Source organism: Porites lutea, chromosome 2 (genome assembly GCF_958299795.1).
Source record: "Porites lutea chromosome 2, jaPorLute2.1, whole genome shotgun sequence".
Classification (NCBI taxonomy): Eukaryota; Metazoa; Cnidaria; class Anthozoa; order Scleractinia; family Poritidae; genus Porites; species Porites lutea.
The window spans coordinates 16442222-16468514 of NC_133202.1; the positions used below are offsets into that span (position 1 = coordinate 16442222).

Consider the following 26293-nt stretch of genomic DNA (forward strand, 5'->3'; position numbering starts at 1 on the left):
GCTTACTACATCATAAAATACTGTATGTAGATCATCATTCGGCGTAGATATAAGGCCAACAAATCCACGCTATAATGTTGTGTTTATTCAAAATCAACTGCCAAATCTGTTCGCAGGACGACCTGAAATGATCCGTTCCCTTCGTAAAAATCGCCCCCATTGAAGGGGTTAGGGACACGAAAAGCCCTCTGGGAGATCCGTCCGCCATTTTGCTGGCGTTGTTTTCAGATTTTTGTGTGAAGGAAGAGCGTGTGTTCCAATGTTTTCTTTTATTACTGCAAGGCGGCAGACAAACCTCTTTGGTTATGTCCACCTGACTGGAGAAATTTAAAAGCTTATGACCAATTATCACATTCACTGTCAGGCTATGAGTAGATTAAAAAATTAATTCTTTGTCCTGTCAATTGTGGTGCCTTGTACGTCAAGCCTATCTGAGTTTACTCCTGTGACATGCTTTTTCGTTGGCTTAATCGCGCATGCGTTAGTGGGAACTTGTTAAATCAGTTTTTTACGCGAAGGTTGATTGAAAAAAGTTCATTGTTCCTGTAATTCGAAGCAAATCCAGAATGATTTGAGTGGAAAATGTAGTTAACCGGTTATTTCTCGACCCTGTTCTCTCTCGTTCGAATATAATATAATTATCGTTCTAGGAATAAAAAGGGGAAAACTGAACTTGATTCCGGCCTTTAATCTTCTTCCTTCAAACAGACGCTACTCTCAAAGAAGAAACCAATAAAAAAAACAAGTCCAAACAACAACAACAACAACAACAACAACAACAACATCAGCTCTAAAAAGTACTTTCCAATCGACAAAAATAAATAAGACAGGCAAATGAATACTACCCATAGCCTGTGTACAGCCACCCACTCCCCTCAGAAAAAATATACAGGCTAACTACCCACAATTTTAAATTAGAACAGTAAACTGATCCTTAAGAGTGATAGGAAAAAAACAAAACAAAACAAAACAAAACAATCAATAAAATGGCGAATTATATTTGCCCGTTATTTCGTCACTTAGTTGATAAAACTCACGTTTAAGTGTTTCGCTCCCCACCAACCACCACCCCCCACCCCCACCTCCACAGTAACAGTCGGTTTCAGTCATTTATATAAAATTTTGCAAGGGAGACGATGAATTTAACGTCCATTACAACTCCCTTAAAATAACGAACTCTAAAAGGTGAGATTCAGTAGAAATTGAAATAAAACATCAAGACAGCATAACAGACTATTTTGGGGTTGGCAATTTAGGCTAAGTAGGTTCTCAGAATTAGGTTCTTATTAATTTTTATGAAGGATGAAGGATTATGAAGGATGCTGATTACCAGAAAACTAAATAAACTTTTTTATCATATATTTATTTACAATTGTATTATTATAGCCCTAAAAAACTGATTACCGAATTTGCAGACAGTCTAGTACTTGTTGTACTTAAATTTTCAACCCAAAGTTACACTGGTTACACTCCTTGTTAAATTGTTTATCAAAATTTAACTGCAACCCACATATAACAACCTGCTTGATCTTGTTTGGCTAAACAGAATTTTGTATAGTTGGGTATTAAAGTCCAAAATTTCTGCCAGGAGGTTCTTAATCCACAGTTGCTTATTAGCGGGTGCTCACTGTATTCCAACTCGAAAAATTCTGTTTGTCTTTTACTATTATTCCTCTCTAAGGTTGATTTCCACTGACGCGTTTCTGCTACGCTCGTTAACACACGTAATTTTAATCACGTAAATAACACAGAGGCAAGATAAAAAGTGCTGAATTAAACGAGAGGTTGAGCGAGGTTCAACTTTTACGCTTACGAGCGACCTTTCATGGATTGCCTCTATTTTATTTGCGAACGTAAATTTTACGCACATAAAAATTACGCGACACTGGAAATCAACCCTTAACCCCGGAAAAGTATTTACTTAAGGTTCCTGATTCAAAATATATCCGGACACGCGATTATTTCGAATACACGGTAAAATCAATACTGGTAGCAAAAGTTAGGCGCACATTAGAGGATGGGTTCGTAGGCGCGGCGAGAAAACGAGAAAAGATAGCCCTGTTTATGTTTCATTTTGTTCGTTCGCTTCCTCCCTACACTTTGGTGGCATGCATGGTACTGTACTTGCTGTCTTTTGTTATCTCTCCTGTGAAATCGGGAAACGTAGCCTGCGAACGGCAGACGTTTCTCCTCGCATCGCCGCTGAGGGACGTTTCGTGAGACGTCCATCACCGGCGATGAGCGAGGAGAAACATCTGCCGTTCGCAGACGACGGAAACGTAGCCTGGAACCTGGCTCCGCACTGGGGGAAAAAGGAAAAGAAACGGGTTGAAATAGGAAAAATATCGGTGAGGGAAGCGAACCGAGCGCGGTGCTCTGGGGAGGGGGGAGGGGGAAAGGGAACGTGGCGTCCTCGTTCCCAAACCTCGTTCCGTATCCCAAGTTTTGTGTCATGTTCCAACGTTCTGGTGAAGAGGTGGTTACCAAGCTCAAAGATGGCGGGTAGTGAAAATCTTTCCTTTCGTAGCGGCGCATGATGCCTGGCATCTGATTTAAAATGGAGGATCATAGCATACGATATCTTTCTCTGTGCATCAGTTTGATGAAATTGGTGCCAGTTTTTGGACTGTTGGAATGGTTGCTGTCCATGTACTACCGGGAAAAGAACTATGCTAAAACCCTGTAAGCTGAAACTTTTTAACTGCTGAAGGTGAGTAAAAGAGCAATATGTAAGCTTATCGCTAATCCAACCCTCATGATATAAACGAATGGTTTATAAGTTGCATCGTTGTTAAGAATTTTGCTTGTTGGCTTCAATGCTTAGGCGGAAATCCAACGAACGTTAACAGCTGTACATGAAAGTACCTGTTGTTTCAGCCACGTATTGTTTAATCAGTTGTTGTCACAATCAATTGTATTCCTGTTGTAAAAAGACATTTCATTCTTACGCAAGCTCAGCCATTTGGTTGGCTGCATACAGTGTTTCTCTATTATTAGTGAAAGTTCTTAAGAGGAAAGGTAGTGAAATGCTGAGGAGCAAAAAACTATAAAGGTTTGAGGTACTGAAAAAATTGGATAACCACCAATTGACAGTTCTCTCGAGATTCGAGATAAAAATGAAAGCCTTTGCAGTATCCCCAAATAATCGTGTGACTGTTGATTGAAGAAGATTTTATCATGGAACCTCACAAGAAAAAAAACGCATGATTACAGTCTGTTTTCTTTGTGTCTCAGTCTAAGATATTTTTTTATTACAGATGCGGCTGTTTATTCTTTTGGCTGTTTTGTCTTTCTTTGATGAACATGGGGTTGCAGAAGGTCTCAAGTATACTAACACGTGGGCTATGCAGATAGATGCTAATGTCACAGAGGCATTAAATATTGCTGGGAAGTATGGATTCATGTTTAAAATGGAGGTATAATATAATATAATATATATGTGACATTGATATGTTGTAGTTCAATTAAATTATCCTTGGTTTGAATTTTTTTATCTTTGTTGTTTTGGGGTATGGTATTGTATGATAATGACCTTGAAACAAAGGAAAATAAAATTTAAACCAAGGATAAAATTGAACCACAACATAATACTTGTACAGACTGAATTCAAGACAGAAAGACAGAAATTCAAGACAGAAAGACCAGAACTGTTTGAATTTTAAGACAAATGCAGCCTATAATGTGTAGATATTGTTGTAGACTAGTTTAGTATTACTTAGGTTCAGGTTTATCTTTAGTTTGTTGTTTGTTTTGAGTATGTTATAATTTGCGAGTTTGATGCAGGAGTTAAGCTTTGAGCCAAGGGAGTATTTATTAAACTACAACCCGATATGAACATCCTAACTTTTTTAATTATCTACTAGATATCTGCCAACTACTATCTTTTCGAACACAAGAACCTCCCTAGGATTTCATCAAAACCAAGCAGCATTCCCAAAGACTTGTTGAAAGATCCATTGGTAAGTTTTGCCAGTTTTTAACAGGTCTGTCATGAAGGGCTGTAACTTGTAACATGTGTTGTAGCTGAGCTCACTTGATGCTACTGGCGATCAAAGTGGAAACCTAAAGGTCACACTATAAATTTTTGTGACATGTACTCTTCATTCTTTTCTTCCAGGCCATCGACTGCGATTTCTTGGTCACTTGAGTACCTATCACTTTCCTTTTGTTCTGTTTCACTCAAAGAGTCTTTATTTTTCCTTTTCTTGCACTTTTTCACTCCCTCTTCATTGCATGTATGGTTCTCTGAATTGTCTGGGAATTGAGGGTAGTCGTCATTTTTTTCTTCCATGCAACTATCTGCAATTTTTACGTCAGTTGAGTCCTTAACACTTTCCTTTCGCTTTACATGTAAATCGTCAGCTGTTACTGTCAAAACTTAATGAACATAAAACATTATTTGCTCTTGGAGTAACTGACTATTTAAGCATAAATTTAAAGTGCTTACACTATTGTATTAGTTATGAGACTGCTTGATGTCCCACAGGAAAAAATAACAGAACCCCATTTTTGGATATTTTTGGGTATGTAAAGAATACCCATAAATATCCCAAATTTGGCAAAGTGAGACAAGTCCCAACCAGGGAATTCCCAACCAAGTTCCCTGGTTGGGACTTGTCTCACTCTTCCAAATTTGGGATTTTTGTGGGTATTCTTTAAATACCCTAAAATGTCCCAAAATGGGAATCTGTTATTTTTTCCTGTGGATCCACTATCATTATAAACAATATTATTACCAACTAAATACACAACAACTCTCTTTGGGGTTCTCTGGGTCTTTATTGCCTAGACCATCGCGCGATACCCTCAGGGAGGGAGGGATGGGACAACAAAAGCTTACAATCGAGTTCAACGCATTAGCTGGCTAGAATCACATAATGACTCACACGTGGCAGCAACTCACATATATACATGGGCTTGGCGCTAAACTTCCGTCACATGTATTTAATACTGATAAACAGGTTTATCACTCACTAAATACACAACAACTCTCTTTGGGGTTCTCTGGGTCTTTATTACCTAGACCATCGCGCGATACCCTCCAAACCCCCAAGGAGAGAAAAGGGGAGTTAGTGAGTGATACCCTGGCTCATCTGTTTAACAGCCTCTAATTTGTAGCGTAGTGAATGGTCTAAGTAACGCTCATATGCAGTCGATTTCCAATCGCCTTGTAGCTTAATATAATCGCTAGGCATGCCGCAGTGCAAGGCAAACGAAGCACCCCCTCGCCTAAAGGAGTATCCAGAGAAACGCGAGCGATCGTAGTCGCAGAGATCCAGTGTGCGTTTCAGTTTAGTTGTGAATGTGGTATAAGTCAGTGTTTTAAGGACACCCTCCTCTAGGTAAGTAAAAGCAGGTTCTGAAGCAGATTTGTTACTTTGATAAACACCAAAGCGCGAGTTACCGCTGACCAAGGACACAAGGAGGAGTGAGCAATCTTCGGAACTGGAACCAGGAGAGTGCGATCTCGGTATTGGATCGTTTTAGACCTACGAACAACAAGAATGATGCCCCATGGGAACAATCGAACATCGCATTTCCGCAGGTGGCGCTTGGTGTCAAATTCCGTGGTGGAAGGTGGCAGTAAGTTTGACTTACGAAAGAAGGAGAAAAATGCGACCAAACATGCCGCCCAAAAGGTAGCGTCAAACGAGGAGTCAAGATGTAAATGGCATTGCATTTTGTGAAGGACATCGGGTGTAATAGGTAGCTTTTGCGTCACACGTTCTCCATTAATTCGCTTTATGCCTCTCATGAGGAGAGTTTTCTGATGCTTGAATAAAGGGTCTTCAAGAGGGTTAGGGTAGCCATACTGTAGGTGCAAAAGACGGACAACGTTGGGATAATTGGGAATGCTGCGAGTAGAGAGTGTTCGTGCGAGGAAGACAATGTAACGGAGGAGGTGAATAGCGCGACAGGGAACTGGGGTATAGCCGAAGAAGAGGCAGAAGCGAAGGTATGCTCGTAGCTGCGACTTATAACTTGCTGCTGTGGATTTGGCAAAGGCATGGTTGCGGTACATTCTCAGTTCCTCCTGTAGTAGCTGCTCCTGAGTACGGACTGCACCTGCCAGGGGAGAGAAGAGAAGGCTGACTGTAAAACCTGATCGCGTTGGCGGTCGAACGCTAGAAGAAGGGTGTGGAAAAGTTCCTTTAGGGTTCTGCAGAAGGCAAGGTCATGAAGGCGTGAGATGGCATCGGCAACGGTGTTAGCCTTTGAAGGGATGTAACGAGCGGTGATTCGAAAATTGTTAGTAGCAGAGAGCCAAAATATGGAGCGTAACCTTTGCATAACTTGGGGGTTGCGACTTGTGCCTTTGTTTAACGCGCTGATTGTCGTGTGGATATCAGTGTGGACAACAATCCATTTGTCACGCAAGTACCATTTCCAGCGGTGTAACGCTAGGAAAACTGTAAAGGTTTCTTTGAGGTTGATATGCGCGTCTGTTAGATCAGGATGATCAGCAGCCCAGTTAGTGTAAAACCAATCACCCTGAAAGAACCCGCCTCCTCCGATAGGACAAGCATCGGTAGAGAATTCTTCCAAAGCGGTTGGTGTTGAAGCAACAAAGAACGCTTTGCCATTAAAGACGCTTAGAAAACGCGCCCACCATAATAAATCGGCTCTTAGGGAGGTGTTAATGCGCACGTGGTGATGTGGGCGTGATAAAGTGTTCGTGACATCGATTAATTGCCGCAGGAATGTCCGGCCTCCGAAAACTACACGTGCTGCAAAGTTTAATTTTCCTACGAGGCTCTGCAATTCTCGCTTTGTGATTGATCGCTTGAGTAAGGTATCGCTTAATAACTGTCGAAATTCGCATAGCTTGTTGTCGGGCAAACAAAGTTGCCTAAGCACTGTGTCGATCTCAATTCCTAAGAAAGTTAATCGCTGCGTGGGAGCGACTGCTTTCTCCCAGTTTATGTTAAAACCAAGTTCGGTCAAAAGTTTAATAAGTTCGTAATAGGCCAATTCGCACTCGTGCTTGGTATCGCCAATTATAAGAAAATCATCAAGATACGCGAGGATTGTCCGAAATCCCCGGCGGGCCATCATGCGCGTAACAGCTTGTGTTAATCTGTGAAACACCTCCGGTGATTTCGAGGCTCCGAAGGGTAGTTTATTATCGTACAAATACGTGACATGTTGATCTCCTTGAAACTGCCACGCTAGTCCAGTCGCGCGGTAGTTAGAAGGGTGGATTGGGACGTGGCGATAGGCACTCTTCAGGTCAATTTTTGCGAGGTAGGAGTAAGGTTTTATCTGTGATACAGCTTTTTCTACTGTTACATAAGAAAAGTGTTGCGTTGTGGCATAGGAGTTTACATTGGAAAACTGCGGTCTGCTGCAATCGTGTATGAGCCGGATTTTATCAGTGTCTGGTTTTGGGATAGCCCCAAGGGCACTAACGATAGTCGGCTTCACGTGGGTTACTACGTAATTGCCTTTGCTAATTTCCTCGCGGATTTGGTTTTCTACTTTGTCTCGTACATCGCTTGCGGTCGCCGATTTGTAGTTGTTAGTTTCCGCCGTTTTCAAAACGCTATCGCTAGGAATAATTTCAAAGCCGTTTGTGAGTCCGTTAATGATAAAGTCCTTGTCACGGTCGGTGGGCGCTGTTGGATGTTCGTGCTGTGGATGACCCTGGTTGCAATTTGGCACCAAGCAAACATGTTGAAAACGGCAGTTTGGCCAAAGGCATCCCGTTAACGAATTAAATTGGCGGCAAATTGGAGCTGTGGATGAGGTTTGTGGTTGGCGGTTAAGGCGTGGGGGAAATCTCTGTGCGTTGGGTGAGGTTGCAGCTGGGGTCTGCGAAGGACGGCGTTTAATCAGAAATCTGGTATGAAGGTGCTGCGAGTCGCTCCCCCATCGAAAGCCATATTCGCACTGTAATTTACGATACTCGTTATCGTACGCCAAAGCCGAGGCGAGTGTATGGGACTCGAGGAGTTCAGCAAATTTTATTGTGTAAGCCAGGTAATCAGCGATGGCGGTAGTGGTTGCTGATAGTTTTCCTGTTCGAAGGAGCTCGTGCATAATTCGCGAGTTTGCGGCGACCCACATAGAAAGGGTGACATGTTCTAATTTTGGTTTTCCCCTCGCTGAGCGAATTACAATTTTTGCCCCACTAGAATTATTTCCAATTTCTTGCTCGTCTTCGCGATTGTCATAAGTTCCCAGGTTTACAAAGTCTGGTATTAACAGAGGCTTCTCACCTTGTTTTTCTCTTGTTCCCTTTTGCTGTAGGCCAAGAAACACGTGCGGGTCGTTGTCTAGTCGGGGAAGAGTTGACGTGTTTAACGCTGGCGGTTTGGCCGAGGAAAAGTCGGTCGATCCTAGGACCAGAAGAGATTCGTCCAGCGAACCTGCACTTTCAATTTTCTTCAGAATTTCTTCCAAACCTCCATCGCTCGCTAGTGACTTTGTAGTGATGGGGTCGCTCGCACCAGTAGCATCTCCTGGAGAGGGTTTTTCGTTGACATCCTTTCGCAACTTTTTCAGTGCCGCTTCGAGAACGCGTTTCTGCCCTATGCTCAGCCCCAGTTTCTCTAAATCCGTCGGAGTGAGGAGCTGTAGGGCTTCCTCGGTATCGAGATCCTCCTTCTTGAGGATATCCACACTCGTTTCTGTAAGTTTAGTAGCCGTACACCACGTGTCAAAGTTAAAGCTCGCCATAATTATTCGCACAGACAACAAAAGCTTACAATCGAGTTCAACGCATTAGCTGGCTAGAATCGCATAATGACTCACACGTGGCAGCAACTCACATATATACATGGGCTTGGCGCTAAACTTCCGTCACATGTATTTAATCCTGATAAACAGGTTTATCACTCACAATTAATAGGCTAGGATTTTGCTCGTTTTGCACATTCTTATAATGTAACTTGAAGTTTTTACCCAACAGCACACACTAATTACTTTGAGGTCACCTGACATAACAATGAAACTGTTTTCCGCTGAAATCTCTGAGTGGGCAACATTGCAAAATCAACATGTATGATGTCAGAGTGTAATAGTGTATTGTTGCATGAATACGATGACCGAAGACTACTGTTACAGCGAGGTTTAATGAATTTTCAGCTTCAAAATTTCCAGCTATATAACAAATCACTTAAAAACTGGTCCCTTGGGAAAAAGTTAATTTTGTTTCCCTTGAATGTCAATTACAAAATTAAGTGTTTCCCTCTGGACCAGTCACTAGTGTTTAATATTACAGTGTAATGAGTAAGGTTTGCATATGAGAATAAACTTGTTGAAGGCCACATCCTGACTGGTTGTTATGCTTCCCCACTAGCTCGCTTGTAGGTAGTGTTTCTCAGGTGGCCACGATACTAGCTAGTATAGCACATTGCATTATCAAGTGGCGGATTTTAGACCAAACTGATGCCCAAAGGGCTCAAAAAAAATTTGGGGGGACCACCCCCATCCCTTATCTCAGGGGTCTGGATGACCGGGACCCCCCTCATCTGAAGGTCTGGATCTGCCACTGTTATCACGCTGCCATTAAAATTAATATTTTTTCTACTTCCATCACTTTATCACTTATTAGTAATATTTGACATCTGGTGGTACCACTACATGATTATTTTGCTTAACCATATTATTGGTCACAGGTGAAATGGTTTGCCCAGCAAGTTAGACAGAATAATGATCTCTATGATAAGCACTTCACCGCTGTGTCCTTTAATGACCCCAGGTGGAATGACCAGGAGTGGTATTTGGTAAGTAAAAAACTAAATTCTAGGCCTTTTAAGATACTCTTAAGAATTACTTTACCAAAAATAGGAATCAGCTTTCTTTCAAGCTATATTTAGTGATTTGAATGCCTATCCATGTCTGTACACTGCCAGGCATCACTTTTCAATAAAACTACCTGATCTGGGTTAGCTACGTGTAGCAATGCAACTATTTTTAAGGGACGGACAGATGCCTTTTGTAAAACCTCTGGGTGTCCATCTTAATGCGGCGTCTGCCTTATGATGAGTAAAAGAGAAATGGCTGAAGAATGGCAGAGGCCAGCTCTAGATGTCTGTTTTAGAGAGGTGTCCATCTTATAGTAAGGCAGGGACCATCTAAAGATGACCTTATGAGGTGTCTGTCATGAGAAATGTGACTGTAACACGTCAACTAGGTTAAAGGAGGCTGATCAAGTGCTAATTCTATTCAGTACTTCTCTATTGTCTGTCAGTGATATTGTTGTTGGTATAAATTTACAGGGCCTTCCTGACAATGACAAAGGAATGAATATTTACCAAGTGTGGCAGCAAGGCATCACAGGCAAAGGAGTTGTGGTGGCAGTTGTTGATGAGGGGCTCCAACAGTCGCATCCTGAGCTCGCAGATAATTATGTAGGTATAGTTAATCGGCCCAGAAATGATGTTGTTTGTGTAATGCTTAAAATACAATGGAAACTGGTAAAATGAGTAGAACTGGCATTAATTATACCTGCAACACAGCTGTCAGTTTAGGTTATGTTCACACGATACCGAATAGGTCTTGTGCCGGCCCCAGCGGGGGGGGGAGTACTCGAGATTTCAAGTGACGGGGATGATCGAAGGATTTTTTTGGGTTTGAAATTTTCGATTCCGAAATTTTTTTGGGTACGAAGATTTGGCAAGTATTTTTTTGGGGTAGCTTGATTTGAGTGGGGATTTTTTGGGGGATTAAAAAGAATCAGTAGTGCCCTGGCTGCGTAGTTCTGCGAACAAAGTACAAACAAACGCGTTTTGCTGTTGTTTAATAGTTAACTATGGTGTCGCTTTACATCTGGAACTTTTAAGGGCCACAAAATCGGCACCGGTTTTTTTGGGGGGGTTAATTTTTGGTTGAGGGATTTTTTTGGGTTTTGCTGGAAGCCCTAGGGATTTTTTTGGGTCTTGACTTTTGGCTCCATTTGATCATCTTTGTCACTTGAAATCCCGAGTACCCACCCTGGGGTGCCGGCACGAAAACCATATTGGATCAGGCTTCTGTTCACCTATAAGAACAGTGATTTCAACACGATTTCTGGCTGCCTCACGCCGATCTCGTAAGTGGAGCGTCACATATCAGATAGGTTCTATTCCACACTTCAGTGGAGTAATAAACAGGTATTTGGACTGTAGTGGAAGGAAATATTGAGTCCAGTGAGGACTGGGATTTAGTGCACCAACTCTCCCTGCCAACCACCCCAGCACGATGATTGATGTCTGTGAACAACTTATTTCTGTTCTGGGCTGTTGCTTCTCATACGTGTTGATGTAGAGTATAGGTAAAGGTACACTAGGGGAGTTAGCAACAACAACAACGACAGCAATATTAAGAACAACATCTTTATTCACACTATTAAATACAGAAAGAGTGAAGGTGTAGAAAAGTTTAAACAGTATATAGAACAATTATTTGAAGGAAGATCACTGCAGTTATATACACAACTTATGCAGTTGCGAAAAGAAAGCATGAAAAAAAAAATTCAGATGTGTATGGGATTCGAACCCTTGACCTTTACGATAGCGGTGCAGCGCTCTACCAATTAAGTTAAAAGGCCAACTGGGATCAGGTCGTTGAATTGGTTCGTTATAAACCCGTGAAAGGATGATGATGAAATTATGAATATATGAAAATCATATATGTGAACTGTAGAGTGAAGAATTATTTGAAGGCAGATCATCGCAGTTATATACGCAACTTAATTATGATGATGAAATTATGAATATACCAATTAAGCAAACAAGCTAACTGCGAGCAGGTCGTTGAATTCAGGGGTTCGAGTCCCATACACGCCTGCATTTTTTTTCATGCTTTCTTTTCGCAACTACATAAGTTGCGTACATAACTGCAATGATCTTCCTTCAAATAATTCTTCACTCCGCAGATCACATATAGGATTTTCATATATTCATAATTTCAGTATGGAACAAATTAAATATAGTTTATTTAACTGTTTAGTTAGGTGAAATAAACAAGTGTGGTACAGCTTAAGTAGCAGGGCTTTTAGTTTGGCTACTGCTTTGTCAAAATTAACAAAAATTAACCCTTCGATCTTCCTAGATAAGTCTAGGAAGATCGAAGGGCCTCTGCTCGCAGGGTAGAAAAAAATCAAACAGTTACACTGAATTAACAGATCATGCATCTCTTCGGTATCTCTTGGTAAAAGAAGAAATATTTACTCTCTTGCCAATGAGATATTATTTAATAAATAGCAAAACAATAAGAATAGATTTGAAGATCTGATGCAATACGCAAAAATTAATGTAATATTATTGACCCCTATCCCTCCCCCAGCTATTATCGTACAAGAGTATAACATTAGTTTCATTTTTATTTATAATCAGGATCCTTTAGCAAGTTTGGATTTGATTGATTTTGATGCCACACCCGATCCAGTGGGAAACAATTCAGGGTAAGAACTGGGACTCTGACTATTAAAATGTTTGTCACATTTGTTTCACATAAATAAATTGCAGTATAAGAATTAAGATAAGAAAGGAGAAGCCCAATGGAAGTGCAAAAGTACAATTCATCAGACAATAAGTTAAGTTCACACCTTTGTCACCCATAACCAGCTGTTGACGGGGTAACTTTGATGGTCAACTTGTACAGAAGGAAGTGATTTTCCAAACCACAATGATTTGTTCAAACAGGCCAGAGATACACCAAAAATTGCGTAACGTATTGGTGGGAAAAAGAATAGTAATAGTAATAACTTTAGTCTCAATTTTCTAGCTTCGCACATTGTGCTGAAACTAATCGGGGAGACATAAAAAGTGTTTGAAAATAATACACCACTGTTCATCTGTACTTTCTCTCGAGAAAAAAGGAGCAGAGGCAGTGAAACATAAGGAAGGAAAAGAAAGTAAAATACTCAGAGTTACAAAGCTGCAAATTCACACCAGGGGCCCGTTTTTCATTAGTTCCGGTAACTTGTCGGGGCCGATATTAAAATAATCAATCTAAAGAATAAAAGCGCAGGTTGTAGTTCCAAAACGGTCAATATGTTTTGTCAACTGATAGTTTAATCATATTGTCTGCCATACTATTAAAAATTATATCGCCGGGTTCTAATAAGCAGGAATTTGGGAAACAGATCCCTGGATCGAAATAAAACCAATGTTGATCTTGTTCACGTGATTTGTTGTAAATTTTACTTTTTCTAAGCATGACCTCATTCATCAGGGAAATCGTACTTTATGGCGAATAAACTGTTTTGGGAAACTCCTATACATTATGACAGTGAGAGTGTGTGAGAATTTTCCTGGCATTTAATAGCCTGAGTTTCGGCTTTCTTCTCGAGTTGCACACTCCCCAACAGAGAGTGTGCTACCCCAGAGGCGGCTGAAATTTCGGCTACTCATTAAACCCAAAGAACAATTCATGTATCAGTACATACAAACCAGCGAATCCTCAAAATGGCCGCCCAAATCACTTGTTTGCACGATTACCAATGTCGTGTTATGCCAATTTTTCTACTACAGGCATGGTAACCGATGTGGTGGAATAATCGCTGCCGCTGCTAATAACAGTAAATGTGGCGTTGGAGTCGCCTTTAATGCAAAACTTGGAGGTAACTCATAGACCCATTTAGACTTTCTCAAAGTCCTTCACTTCTCATTTCCGGTTCGCTCTCACTCTCTCGCTCGCTTTTGCCGCAGAAAACATAAAAATCTACCACTCGCGCTTCGCGCTCGTGAAAATATTTGAGCTCGACTTGTAGGCAAGTCTAGAACCTATCGAATTAAAGACTTTTTGGGTTTTCCGAAGTAATAATGGTGAAAGTCATGTACTTAGCAATCCGAACCTTCAACATCTCCCTACTCCATCCTTGTGCGACGCAGGCAATCCCCTGGCCGCTGAAACCTTTCAAGCTTAGAGTTGTTCACATTTTCCAGTTTACTTAACGTTTTACGGGGGAGGTAAACAAGCAACGGCGAAATTTTCTTTCTCTTTCTGAACTTGGATGTGGTTCTCAGGAATTCAACTCCAAGAGAGCCGTGATGTTTTTGTCTTTGCCGTGAGGTTTTTGGTTTTGCCGTGACAGTTGTGGGCCACCATATGTTTATGTTCTTATTCAATCGAAACATTTAGCAAAGCCCTGTTACTTGCTTTTAGGTATTCGTTTATTTGAAGATGAAGACTTCGATCCCACAGATGCGATGGTGGCGTTAGCCCTACAACACAACCGACAGCATATCGATATCTATTCATGCAGTTGGGGACCTGAAGACACTGGCTGGTCCATGGAGGGACCAGAAAAACTCACTAGGGATCAGCTAGAGGAGGGTACAAAAATAGTAAGTCTATCATGTAGCTAACATACAAGGGATCATTTTATGGCGCTTAATGGTCGACAGAACCTATTGCTTAGTACTTTTTCTACTACATTTTTGTTGTAATATCTTCTACAAAGGCGCGACCATTTAATATGTCGTCTAGCAATAAGAAAAATGTAGTTCCGTGTTGGGTTCGTTAGGTCCAAAAATATGTCCGCAATGCAGAGTGAGAATAACAGCAGAGTCTCCATTTAAACCACCCGGGTAGCTACTCATGGACATCTTGTCTCTTTAAAAATGCTTTGGCAAATTACCTTGAAGTACGAGAGTGGACAATCCTTAGCTTTTTATTCTGTTTCTTTTGCTTCTCTTTTTCCTTTTTTTTATCATAGAGAGGATTGAACAGGCTATCCAATAACCCCCACCTTCCTTTTGCCTGCAGCAACAGTTAGTAAAAGCGTACCACTCGATTTTGTACCGATCGACCGGAAATGACGGTAGCTTTTGCTACATGCACTCTCTCGAGTGTCTATTTTCTTTAACCTGCTTAATCACAACTATATAACCATCAAAACAAAGTAAGAAGAGATCAAGTAGTGTTTTTTTCTTTTTTCTTCTTTTAGTTTTTTGCAACCATTTAGCTGTATTTCTCTTAACAGGGGCGACAGGGCAAAGGCTCCATCTTTGTATTTGCGTCAGGAAATGGTGGAAGAGCCTACGATAATTGCGCGTACAATGGTTATGTTAACAGCATCTTTACAATTGCGATTTCTGGAGTCAATAGAAATGGGAGTATTCCAGGATACGCTGAGAGATGTTCAGCGATTATGGCTTCAACTTACAGCCAGGATGATCTAAATGGAAAAGAAAACATTGTAGGTTATTTTCTATGGTGATTTGCTGTAACACAGAAGGTTGTAGACCCACCACCTTCCTTTGTTTTCTTCTCATCGCTGCAAGAACTAAAAGCAAACTTGTCTTAGTCATGTTTCAAAAATAATTGTGTTTGCTTTCGTTTTTGAAATTGGCACTGTGCTTCAGTGATGATTGGCTAAAACTAAGCTTGCGCACCACTTTTCAACCAATCGCATGTAACGCAGAGACCAACACTAGACGTGAAATATCCATGCGCGATTTCCCGCGCAAGGAACTGATTACCCGTATTTCTGTTGTGATTTCAACGAACACTGGTTTCCATTCACAAGGTCACCGGCGTCCATCTGTTCACTCAGTCTGTAAAACAACTGGAAAAATAAGTAGCACTTCTTTACTTGGAAACAAAGAAGTGACTGAAAGCGCCTCGCTGTGCAAATGTGCATGTCTCATCGTGAATAGGGTGTCACCAAGATTTTGTCCTTGAGCATCTAACGGTTGGCATTCTCTAGCGACTTGGTCTTACTAAAAGTTCCTTTCACTGTAGCACTACCCAACTGAACTAATAATTTTGCCGAAGGGTGGATAGTAGTTGGTGACGTGGAATGAAACTTAATGATAACGTAAACCTGAGAAAACCCATTTATAACGGTTTGAGTACACTAACTTAGTTCCCAGTGTCCTTTCTCTTCCAAAAAAAGAGAGGACGTGGGAAGGACGTCGAGCTCCCACCTGTACAGCTGTTCAATAAATTTGTCTGTGTCTTTTTGTTTTTGTATCGATTGATTTATTTTTGATTTCGTGTATTGGAAGGAGGGTGTCGACATAAGTTGATTCAAAGGGGAAAGAAGGCAAATTGTTGTCGCTCGAAATATCTCTATGTCGTAACTGTGCAACAGTAGGATACCTAAAATGTGTGCAATTCCACAGTTGGTTTCGGCTCCATTGTATCCTGTACCAATTGTAGAACATTTTAGGAGGAGCCACTTACAATGTGAGCACGGTCACGGACAGTCACGTGAGGAAAATAACGCAAAGTAAAATTAAGAAGTTATTTGAGCAATTTGAGCACAGTTACTGACAAGGCCTATGAGTAGGAAAACAGTTTAAAGAAAATGTAATGCGTTAAACCATATAGTTAGTAGAGGAGACTGGATATGAAAGCCGGCAAACATCAAAGTCGTGAACAACGGTGCTTTGGTTTATGTTGGAAGCTCCCTGACCGTGCACAATCCTTTGTTTTACGTTCACAAATTGTGACATAAGAAATAAATGCGATGTTTCTGTTGGTCAGTAATTTCAAAATAATAGGAATGCTATTGAACGTTGTGCACGGTCAGGTCCAAAGAAGCTAACAAAAACATATAATAAAGGAGTCTAACGCGTTTCATAACCATTCCACTTTATAATAACTATAGTTAAATAACAAACTAAATACGCACATGAATTATATAAGCAAAAAAAGCTAGCACATTCAAACTTACATCAACTGAAAGAATACAATAATCTAAATTAACAAAGGATATCGCGGCACCACTCAACCACTGAATGCCAGCCTCAGATTCCGCAGTGTAGTTTCACACTTCTCGACGATAACTTCATGACGTTTTAAGAATTTATTGAAGGTTCAGTGCGGTCTTCTTTTACAGGAAAACTTGGGGAAATCCTTTGACACTCTTCACTGACACCTATTACAAACGAGTCTGTGAAAGATGACTCATTTGAAACAGTTCAAACTCCTCGAATCAAAAGTAAAACGTGTTCATTGTTTGTAAACTTTGCCAGGTTACCTCAGACTTGAATGGTACCTGTACTGCCACTTTCTCAGCAACTTCTGTGTCGGCGTCGATAGCATCCGGGATCATAGCGTTAGCACTGGAAGCCAAGTAAGTAGGCGATTTTGTCTCAAAATTTGATAAATTATGCTTTGATAAAGGCGTTACTTTCTGACTAAATTTGACCATCAAATTGGCCATTTCTTGGTTTTGTAGATGATGCAATCACCCAGAGACTTTGGTCCTGTTTTCATGGAAGTGGGGGACCCCTGGCAGGTGAGGTGACCCGCTTAGGTGGGGTAACCTGCCTGTCGGTATGATCTCTTATTTTAATTTGATCACGTTTATATGATAGGCGGGGTGACCATGTGAGGGATTATATGGACAGGCGGGTTACCCCACAGAAGTAGGCTACCTTTCCTACCTGGGGTTCCTCACCTCCATGTAAACAGGCCCTTAGTACAAAACGATACTGTTGTTGAGACACTTAAGTTAAACCCAGACATCAATAATTAATCTCACCACAATTTGTGCTGTATCAATATATGATACAATGAATATGACAGTCATATTCATTTTCCGCCTCATCATTGCCTGCGTCTAGCGTCGCCGTTTCCAGATCATTAAACGATATTTGATAGAAAAAGTGTCCATATAACGACGAGATATTTGTTCGTAGTCCCAGGCTAACATGGCGTGATGTTCAGCACTTGATAGCTTATTCTTCCAATTCAAGTGTGCCTCGTTCTGATGATTGGATACAAAATGCAGCAGGGTTATGGGGTAAGTAGCTTCCTCTGTGACGCGATACAGTCCTCTATGACTGTTGTAGTTATGATTAAATTTCGGCCCTACTGCCATAGAGCCTCCAGTAGCTCAGTGGTTAGAGCGCTCTGACGAGAACTCCGAGAGTCATGAGTTTGATTCTCACCTGGAGCTCGGAATTTTCTCTGAGCATTCTGGCATAAGAATTCTCCTTCTTCCAAATTCTTAATTGTCGTATTTAATAGTCTGCTTTATCTTTAATAAACATTGAACCTTGGACATGATAGAAGAAAGGTACGACTCCTTAGCCTTTCAGAGACGGTTATGAGTTGTTTTCTTGCTTTTTCTGAAAGGGCGTCTTCTCCTTTTTCAATTTTTTGCATGCAAGTTCTAGATTCGAGTTGAGTTAATAGTTAATAGTTATAACTAAAGAGATGAGCCTTTTGGATACAAGCAAATTCTTCCAGCCAACGGCTAGTTTGAAAATCATTGAAATGGCTTGATTTTTAGTCAGCAGTTATTTTGGATTTGGTCTTATGGATGCTGCAGCATTGGTGAATTATTCAAGATCATGGCGTACCGTTCCAAAACAGATCAAATGCCAAATAACTGAGCCAAATGTGCACAGGTAACGAGTTCGGTTTCCTTTAATTTCCTTTCACGTCCTTATAAAATTTTATGAGCGGAAATCTGTCATAGTAAAAAGTAATATAGGATACATGGAGACGCAATACAAGGAGAGGTGTGTTGAAAAAACGGCATTTGAAAGTGATTTTTTATCTTAGGGCCTGTTTATAACCCCTGCTCGATTGGTTTTTTAATCTCGCGTAAATGTTTACTTTGGCTGTTGTTAAAATTTCAGTGCGTTCATACACTGTACGAGAAAGAGGGCCTGCTGGCGGCTGGGTCATCCCTGTTGATGCGGGCTCCCCTCCTAAGTTCTTGTAGGTTGTTGTTGGCGCCCGAATCATTCTCCAAACTAACATCTTGTCCAACAATTTCTTCCATTGTCATGTAGAGCTTTCAGGCAATATATCGAAGTGGATCTTACAGTATCTAATAGAACTTGCAACCAGGAAGGCAATATCAACTACTTGGAACACGTTGTTGTGATTCTTCACGCCAGATTTGATAGGCGTGGTTACCTAGAAGGCTTTTTAACCTCGCCTAGTGGTACAACTTCCCAAATTCTTCCTTATCGTGCTAATGACGTCATAGCAAGTGATTTCAATGAATGGCCGATACTCAGTATGCATTTCTGGGGCGAAGATCCTCAAGGAGATTGGCGATTGCGGCTTCAGAGCCGTTATCCTAACTACAAATTTTCAGGTGAGAACGGACCTGCAAATGTAGGGGGGTGTTGTCGAATTATTGTTTTGCATTTATATTTTTCAAATTCCATCAAGAAACAAGACAAAAAAAAAAACTTATGCATGTGAGTTTAAACTCTTTAACAAAACGTGAGATTCATTGAAAGCTGTCGTCGATAAAAGCTCCATATGATCGAAATTAGGTCTTTTTTGAGAGCTCACGAGGGCCCACGAGAAGCGCGAACTCAAAGAATTGGACGAGGGAGGGTTTGCTTGTGGTGATCTCCACAATCTTTCAACTTTCAAGCTCTTTTCAGATGTTGCGAGAACAATAACTCGGATCAGTCCGAGTGTAACTGTGGAGTAAAACAAACCAACAATGCTTTGAAATGCTTTATAAAAGGCTGGTTTTCACTAGCGACGGAGTCGGAGTCGTAAGTGGAGTCGTAAGAGCGCTTATGACCTAGTGAAAATCAAAGATCGGAGTAGTAAGCGGAATCATAAGCGCGACAGAATCGGCGTCAGAAGAATCAGAACGTTTCCATTTCTTCCGACTCCGCCCGCTTACGACTCCGTCGCTTACGTTCCGCTTATGATCTTGTGAAAACCAGATTGTCGAAGCGGAAGGATAAACCAATCACAATACACGTTCCCACGCTTTGTGATTGGCTTTGTTCTTCCGCTTCTAGTTCGGACTCCGACTATCTGGTTTTCACTAGATCATAAGCGAAACGTAAGCGACGGAGTCGTAAGCGGAACCGGAACGCCGTTTTCACGAGATCATAAGCTCTACGCTTCTGATTACGACTCCGACTCCGACTCCGACTCCGACCCCGACTCGGACTCCGTTGCTAGTGAAAACCAGCCTTTGGCAGAGCATAGTAATGTTCTAACCAGTAATAGGGGATAAAAATGGAGGAAACACGTCTATTTTTTTTTTCTGGCAAGAAATTAAACCATGAACGAGATTCCCTTGTTCAGTCTAAATATGATGAGCGCATTATACCCTCTCTCGTGACTGTGTGGTGCTGTTGGCTTCAACTGGCAAATACAGAAGGTCTAATCTGATTAAACCTTTTGTAACTTCTGATCGTTGCAGGGTAATTGAGCTCTAACTTAGCCTAGCATGAAGGCCAGGGTGAATCCTCAACGTTGTGCGCGTACTTCAAATGTAATATTGTTATAGCCTGTGAAAACTGCTGTCATTTCGCGACGCCGTCACTGGTTTTCTCGCGAATTGATGTCTGACAAACAAGAGCGGAGTTCCATACTGATGACGTGTCACTTCCCAGATTAGAGTAGGGCTTCAGATTAGTTGATTTCAATTTCCCTCGCGGCGGGACCAGTCAGAAGCACCACCTCGAATTGGGTATTGACACGTCGTCAGTATTGAATTTCTGCGCTCCTTCCTCATGCGTTATTTTGCGTGAAAACCAATGGTAGAGCCGCGAAATATCGACTGTTTTCTCAGGCTAATTTTTTATGAAGCTTGAGTCGATTTATAAGTATTTTTATTATAATGAAGATTTTAAGAGATAATTTTCTTCTTATATTAGGGTATTTGGTGAAATGGAGTATTATTCTTTTTGGCACGGTATCAAATCCATTAGAAAATAACCTTCATGTACCAATACAGTTTTCAAACAGGACCTCTCTGAGTAAGTATCTGGTTCAGTTATTCTTCAGCTTGTTGTCACCTGATTATTTGCTGTACTATTTTTAAATTGTCTTTAGAATTACCATTCGGATTAACATGAGTCTGGTTTGCCAATTTAGTATACTGGGCAACTGTCTACATTTCTTTCGTAAAATGGTGGATACTATTTTTAAGACCCTCAGTTGGAAAGCGTTTGATTGTTATGTTCACACTTGCACCAAACATACTCAATCTGGTCCCAGTTGTTCGAAGGTGGATAGCACTATCCATCGGATAAATCTCTATCCACTGGGTAGGGAAATTGTTTTCCCTATTACTTATCCAGTGGATAGCGCTATCCAGCTTTTGAACAACTGGGGTCCGATCACGAGTGTAACATATTTTACTAAATTTTGGCTTTACAATGATCAATCCTTGGCGCGAAACATGAACGGAACGTGATTACTCCGACTGTGATAGAAACAATTTTGTGAAGGCGGTTTTGACCTCGGTTTCGTGAGAAATTTATCGGCGACAGATGGTGAAAGACACAGTCAACAATTCTTTACCCAGATCTCTACTCGGCTTCGTCGGTAATGTATCTGGGCACAGGATTACACAATCACTATACACATTTCTGGTAAAAACTGGAGGTATAACGAGACAAACTTCCTTATACAAATGTAGGCTGACTATTGTAAATTCAGAAGAAGTTGTCAGCCCTGGACAGAAACAAGAATTGAAAGGAAAAAAATCTGACAAGCGTAAATGATGCAGCTGCAAGCGCACGTTGGTTCACATTAAAAGAATCCGTAAACTTGAACATAAATATTAAAAAGGCTAAAAAGGGAAACCACTCTTTAGAGGAGCTACATGTAGGCTCAGAACTGAATTTGTTAAAGACCTCGTCCACGCGTGGCTGTATTTTTTTTAAAAAACCGCAAAGTATTTGAAGTAACAAGCTTGGACATTTTACCTGAAAGAACAAAATCAGATGCCGTGACGTCATCGTTTTTGAAAATTTCCGTTTTCCTTTTACACGGCTACCGAAAACCAGCGTTTTTAAAAATATGTACTTTTCAGTGACCGTTACCTTTTTATCACATTCGTGTGGGCGAAAATTCCATCCACAAAAAAATTTTGCGTTTTCAAGAAAAGTAATACGTGTCAGCGAAGTTGGTTGGAAATTGCTATATTTGTTTAAAGGGTTAAGCCATGTTTAGAATAAAATTAACGAGTTTGGGGTCTAGTGTAAACACGGTATAATAAGTCGCCCATGAAAACATGTTAAAGGTTTTGGTATTTGCAGGTGTACTTTTAGTGTTTCAAAAACTTTCTTACTTGTAAAGATTGCCATTTCTTGATGATGAATGTCATAGAGTCGAATGTAATACAATCAAACATAAACAATAATACTTATTTTAGCATATGAATACGTCACAGAGTTAATACATTTCAGTAAAACACAAATCAAAGCCAGAAAGGTACACTGACTGCAATGGTATGGTGTACAGCCCGATGAGGCATGATCTTTTTCTAACTAAAATCCCTAAAATGTGCTCTTGACTTGTTGTTTACGCCATATTGTTGGATAAATAGTTGTGTAGTTAGCAATAAGAAAGGATTCTGCTGTATTCAATTCGGCAAATTTCAACTGATCCAACGGCTAAATTTTATATCTTCTTTTCCTTTTTCAGATGTCACAACTGAAGCCGCAACTGATGATATTACTGACATGCCTCATAAACCGGCTGCTATCACCCGCAGCAAAGGTGAACACTTTATGTTGACTTTTATTTGAACGGACGATGTCAGTCAGTGACTGTTGCTTCCCTTACGAGCAGGGCGGGAGGTTGGGCTATTAGTACAAAAACGTGACGAGGGGGTTGGTGCTCTCGCTCGCGCTTTGCTCGATGCTTGCTTCGTTGGCTATTTTATCCAGTTGCCAAGGGAAAATATCATTTTAATTATGCTCAATTTAAAGCTGAAAACGTAATTCGAGCGCATACGTTAGAGATGAGAAGCATAAAGGAGCAGGAAAATTTAAATAGTTTGTCAGAAGACAGTCGGTACCTTACGCAACGACATCGTCAAATCAGGCGATGTTTTCGGTAGGACATGGGCAAACTACGAATTTTCTTTTGTTCTCTTTGGACTTGAATGCGATTCTAAAAAAAATTGCCTCACTTTATCAATTTGAGTAAGCTGGAATAATCGCAATGAAGTTTGAAAGAAAAGAAAATGTTGCGCACTGGTAAGGGCATTTACCTCCCACCAATTTAACCTGGATTTGAATCCTTTAAGCGGCGCCATGTCTGAGTTGAATTTGTCTGGCTCTCGCCCTTTATTGGAGAGGTTTTTTTTTTCTATTATTTAATTTCAATTTTTTTTACCAGCCTCGACCGAGTACTCCGGTTTCACCCCCTTCCCCCCTCCTTAAAATGCTTCCAAATTATAATTCGATCCCGATTGGGAGAGGAAGAATCACGTTGTGCATGCACTACAGCTCTACCATTAAATCATTATGTTTATTTGTTTTATCCCTCGCTTTTGGGCCCGGAAAACACGTGACTGTCAGCCACCTTTAATTATTGCAAAATTTTATACAACTGTCTTTGCCTGCCGTATACTTAAATCCGACGCTTTCTCTTTTTGAGAAGATGGATCTGGTTGGGAGAACTTAATAGTTGTTCCTGTTTCCTAGCTGTCGGACGTTTACATTTTGATTGCAAAAGTGTAGTCACAATAAAATGTCTTAGAAATTTATTTGACTGTACATTTCTAGGCATGACGGGAACTGCTATCGCCCTCATAGCAAGTGCAGTGTTCTTCGCCTTAGCTGTTGTTTGCGCAGTTATTCTTGTGAAGTGTGGTGTTGTTCCTTGCTGTCAAAAAACTGCTTCTACTAGACTTACAGAGGACACAACTTTGTCAGAGCAAAGTGCTCCTTTGAAAGGTGTTGATTCTTGCGGGAAAGAATCAATTTTATAGCAGTAACTACAGGACCTGTGGAATTTGTTTTCAACGATTTGTTCACGTACAGAAGCAAAGAATTTTACAAGTACACATAATATATATTCACAAGGATGTCCAGGTCGCGCTTTACCGGGACAAATAAATACCATATCGAAAGAAGCTTCCTTCACATGCTTAAGTAAGGGAGGCTGGAATAGCTTGCCGGCCTTCTTCTGTCCTATTCTGACAGTCTACTATTCAAGCTCATTCAAAACAAATCTGAGTAAACTATCTAATAAAAAGTGCCTTTTAGGCTACGTTCACCCCGGAGGGGGGGGGGGGGGGGGGGTACTCCCTTATACAAGCCATATGGGTATGCATTTAAATTTTTTTTTAACGATCTAATCTAAGTACAGTGATGAAACCGCATACTTTTTAACACGAATTGGTCTTCCACACGAATCCGGATAAAAAATATGCGGTTTCAAAAATGTCTAGAATCGTGTGGACACGGCCTTAGTCTGTTCTCTTTACGCATTGTCCTGACGAGCTATAACAAAGAGAACAGCTAAGAAAGAAAACGGTTTCATTTTTTCCATCTCTGGGAAGGTCAAGCCGTTGATCGACGATCTAGTTCTATGAATTTTCAGTGAATTTTATCCTCTTTGTTGTTGTTTTTTTCGGGGAAACATATGAAGATTATTGTGAGGATTTTAATGTATTCTGACAATTATAGACAATGATAGAATGAGTTAACGAATAGTCATGAAACAAGTGAATAAAAATATACATAGAACCGAATGACGCATTTAATTGCTGAATTGCCATTTGGAAGGAAGTTCAAGAGCACACTGCTTATGTCTCCAAGGGCATTAAAGCTGTTGGAAAAAGAACTGGGTGTCTTCGTTTTCCATGATCTAAGCTGAAATCATCATGCTAATCTTTCCCCTTTCGAAGCTCTAAGGGTGCTTAATTTGTATTATCGTACATGAAAAGATGTAAAGGATTGACTGATATTGGAATTGACAAATCACTTTACATAGTTAGTGTTCTAGAAGCAAATAGGCTAGTGTTATTTGATCCATATATCTGCGTGATTTTGCTAAAAGGTGCCCGCTAAGTTTTCGCTTGAACACGGGCATCGCCCGTGTTCAAGCCAGTGTAGCCGAAAAATATCAGGGGGCTTGCTGTCTTGCTAGGTGTTAGCAGAGAGTCCAGGCCCAGACCTATCCGTGGGTGGGTGGCTGACTTGTTTTGTGTGAAAACCAGGGGGTAGGAGGGGAGATTTTTGTCACTTTGATTAGAGTTTCATGTCAGAAAGCAGTGAAAAGTCAGAGGATTTTCCCTGTGGGCTAGGCCAGCCAAATCAATGCGGTGACTCATATTCATAACACTACTAGCAGAACTTGGGGGAAGTGATTGACTAGTCATAAGGTTCATGGGTGGGGAGGGTGAGTAGTTGCTCCTTGGACTTGGCTGTCTAGAGACTCAGTACAGGCACCTTGTATGAAATCCACACAGATATCTATATATTTATTTAGTTAGTTTAATATCCTAGGGAGCTGTTTACAGTTATCACTGATAATTATTCGTTCAAAATGAAAATACTTCACCGTTTCTGATTGGCTTAAATCCCCCGGATAATTCTTCATTACCAGCTAGCGTTGACCAAATTTGGAATGAGAGGTTGGCGATATCCGATAAATTGACATCAGTGGTGGAAGATAACAACAGAAAAACGCATGGTCACCGAGAAGCCCTGTGAAAGAGGTGCGTAAGCTCAGCTAGCTAGAGGAAATAGCGGTAAATTTCACATGTTTTACAACGAAGAAATAGCTGAACCTCTGCCCAAAAACATAACCAGAACTGCAAAAATACGGCGCGCGGATGACAACTGCTATTTTAAGAAGATCTGCTAGACTATTAAAACATCCCTTTATATCCTGAATTTTCCGAAGAACAGGCAAATGAAAACGGGAACTTAACACCAATGGAGTCAAGCATGCCTTAGCTGGTTTGTAAACTAGGCATTTTATTTTGATTGACTAATAAAACAGTTATTGGATTCGGCTTCCGTATGATCTAAATAATTATGCTATTCTCGGGGGCTGTTATCAGCCATATAACTCGTGCTCTACTGGGATGAATCCCAGCAGTAACCGGGCTGAAGTGTTCATATGCCAAAAAATTTCCAGCCCGCCTACCGAGATCCCGTAGAAACCGAGCCGGCACGCCCACTGGTATGAATAAATCGAAATTTTAACAATGCGAGCAGCAGTTGGCCAGCCCGACCAATCGGGCCCTAATATAATGTCCATTCCTTCTTTGTTTGGGTATCATCTCAAACGAAATGAATTATTTCTCAATATTAGGGTCGAAAAATTTCTCAAGCTTTCGTAACAACTTGATTGATAATTTCATGATAAATATGGGGCTAATTTTTGACAACAATTTCTTTTCCTCTGTCTACCAAAAGTTATTTCATCGTAATTTGTAACATCTTCCTGTTTATATGACTTAGAGATGGTGTATTAGAGTCTCTTTTCACCCAGGAATCTTGAAATCTGTGTTTAAGCTGCGCTCAGATTCGCTGGATTGTATACTGCAATGAAATGTAATTTGGAATTTGATTAAATATATATGAAATGAATAATAAAACTTTTTCCTTTTAACGAGAGAAACCTGGGGAACTAAGACAATCAAATGAGTTGCTTGAGGAATCCC

General features: G+C 40.7%; 1 protein-coding gene across 2 annotated transcripts; it reads left to right on the forward strand.

Moving 5' to 3' along the window:
* Positions 1 to 2494: 2494 nt before the first annotated feature.
* On the forward strand, positions 2495 to 23907 carry LOC140927880 (neuroendocrine convertase 1-like). Of its 2 annotated transcripts, none has more exons than XM_073377577.1 (16): positions 2495 to 2710; positions 3258 to 3416; positions 3864 to 3959; positions 9621 to 9728; positions 10224 to 10355; positions 12321 to 12388; positions 13461 to 13549; positions 14095 to 14276; positions 14915 to 15130; positions 16914 to 17014; positions 17583 to 17686; positions 18179 to 18296; positions 18687 to 18997; positions 20535 to 20636; positions 22312 to 22386; positions 23400 to 23907. In XM_073377577.1, exons 2-16 carry the CDS (start codon positions 3258 to 3260, stop codon positions 23603 to 23605), a joined length of 2067 nt encoding a protein of 688 aa, XP_073233678.1. In that variant the 5' UTR covers positions 2495 to 2710; the 3' UTR covers positions 23606 to 23907. The 2 variants fall into 2 exon arrangements, with proteins under 2 accessions (XP_073233678.1, XP_073233679.1); XM_073377578.1 differs by lacking the exon at positions 2495 to 2710 and adding an exon at positions 3010 to 3059.
* Positions 23908 to 26293: the final 2386 nt, after the last annotated feature.

Coding starts and splice junctions, on each gene's coding strand:
- LOC140927880 (XM_073377577.1), top strand. CDS start 3,258: ATGCGGCTGTTTATTCTTTTGGCTGTTTTGTCTTTCTTTGATGAACAT. Junction 18,998..20,534: donor TCCTAACTACAAATTTTCAG/GTGAGAACGGAC, acceptor TTCTTATATTAG/GGTATTTGGTGAAATGGAGT. Junction 22,387..23,399: donor TGCTATCACCCGCAGCAAAG/GTGAACACTTTA, acceptor GTACATTTCTAG/GCATGACGGGAACTGCTATC.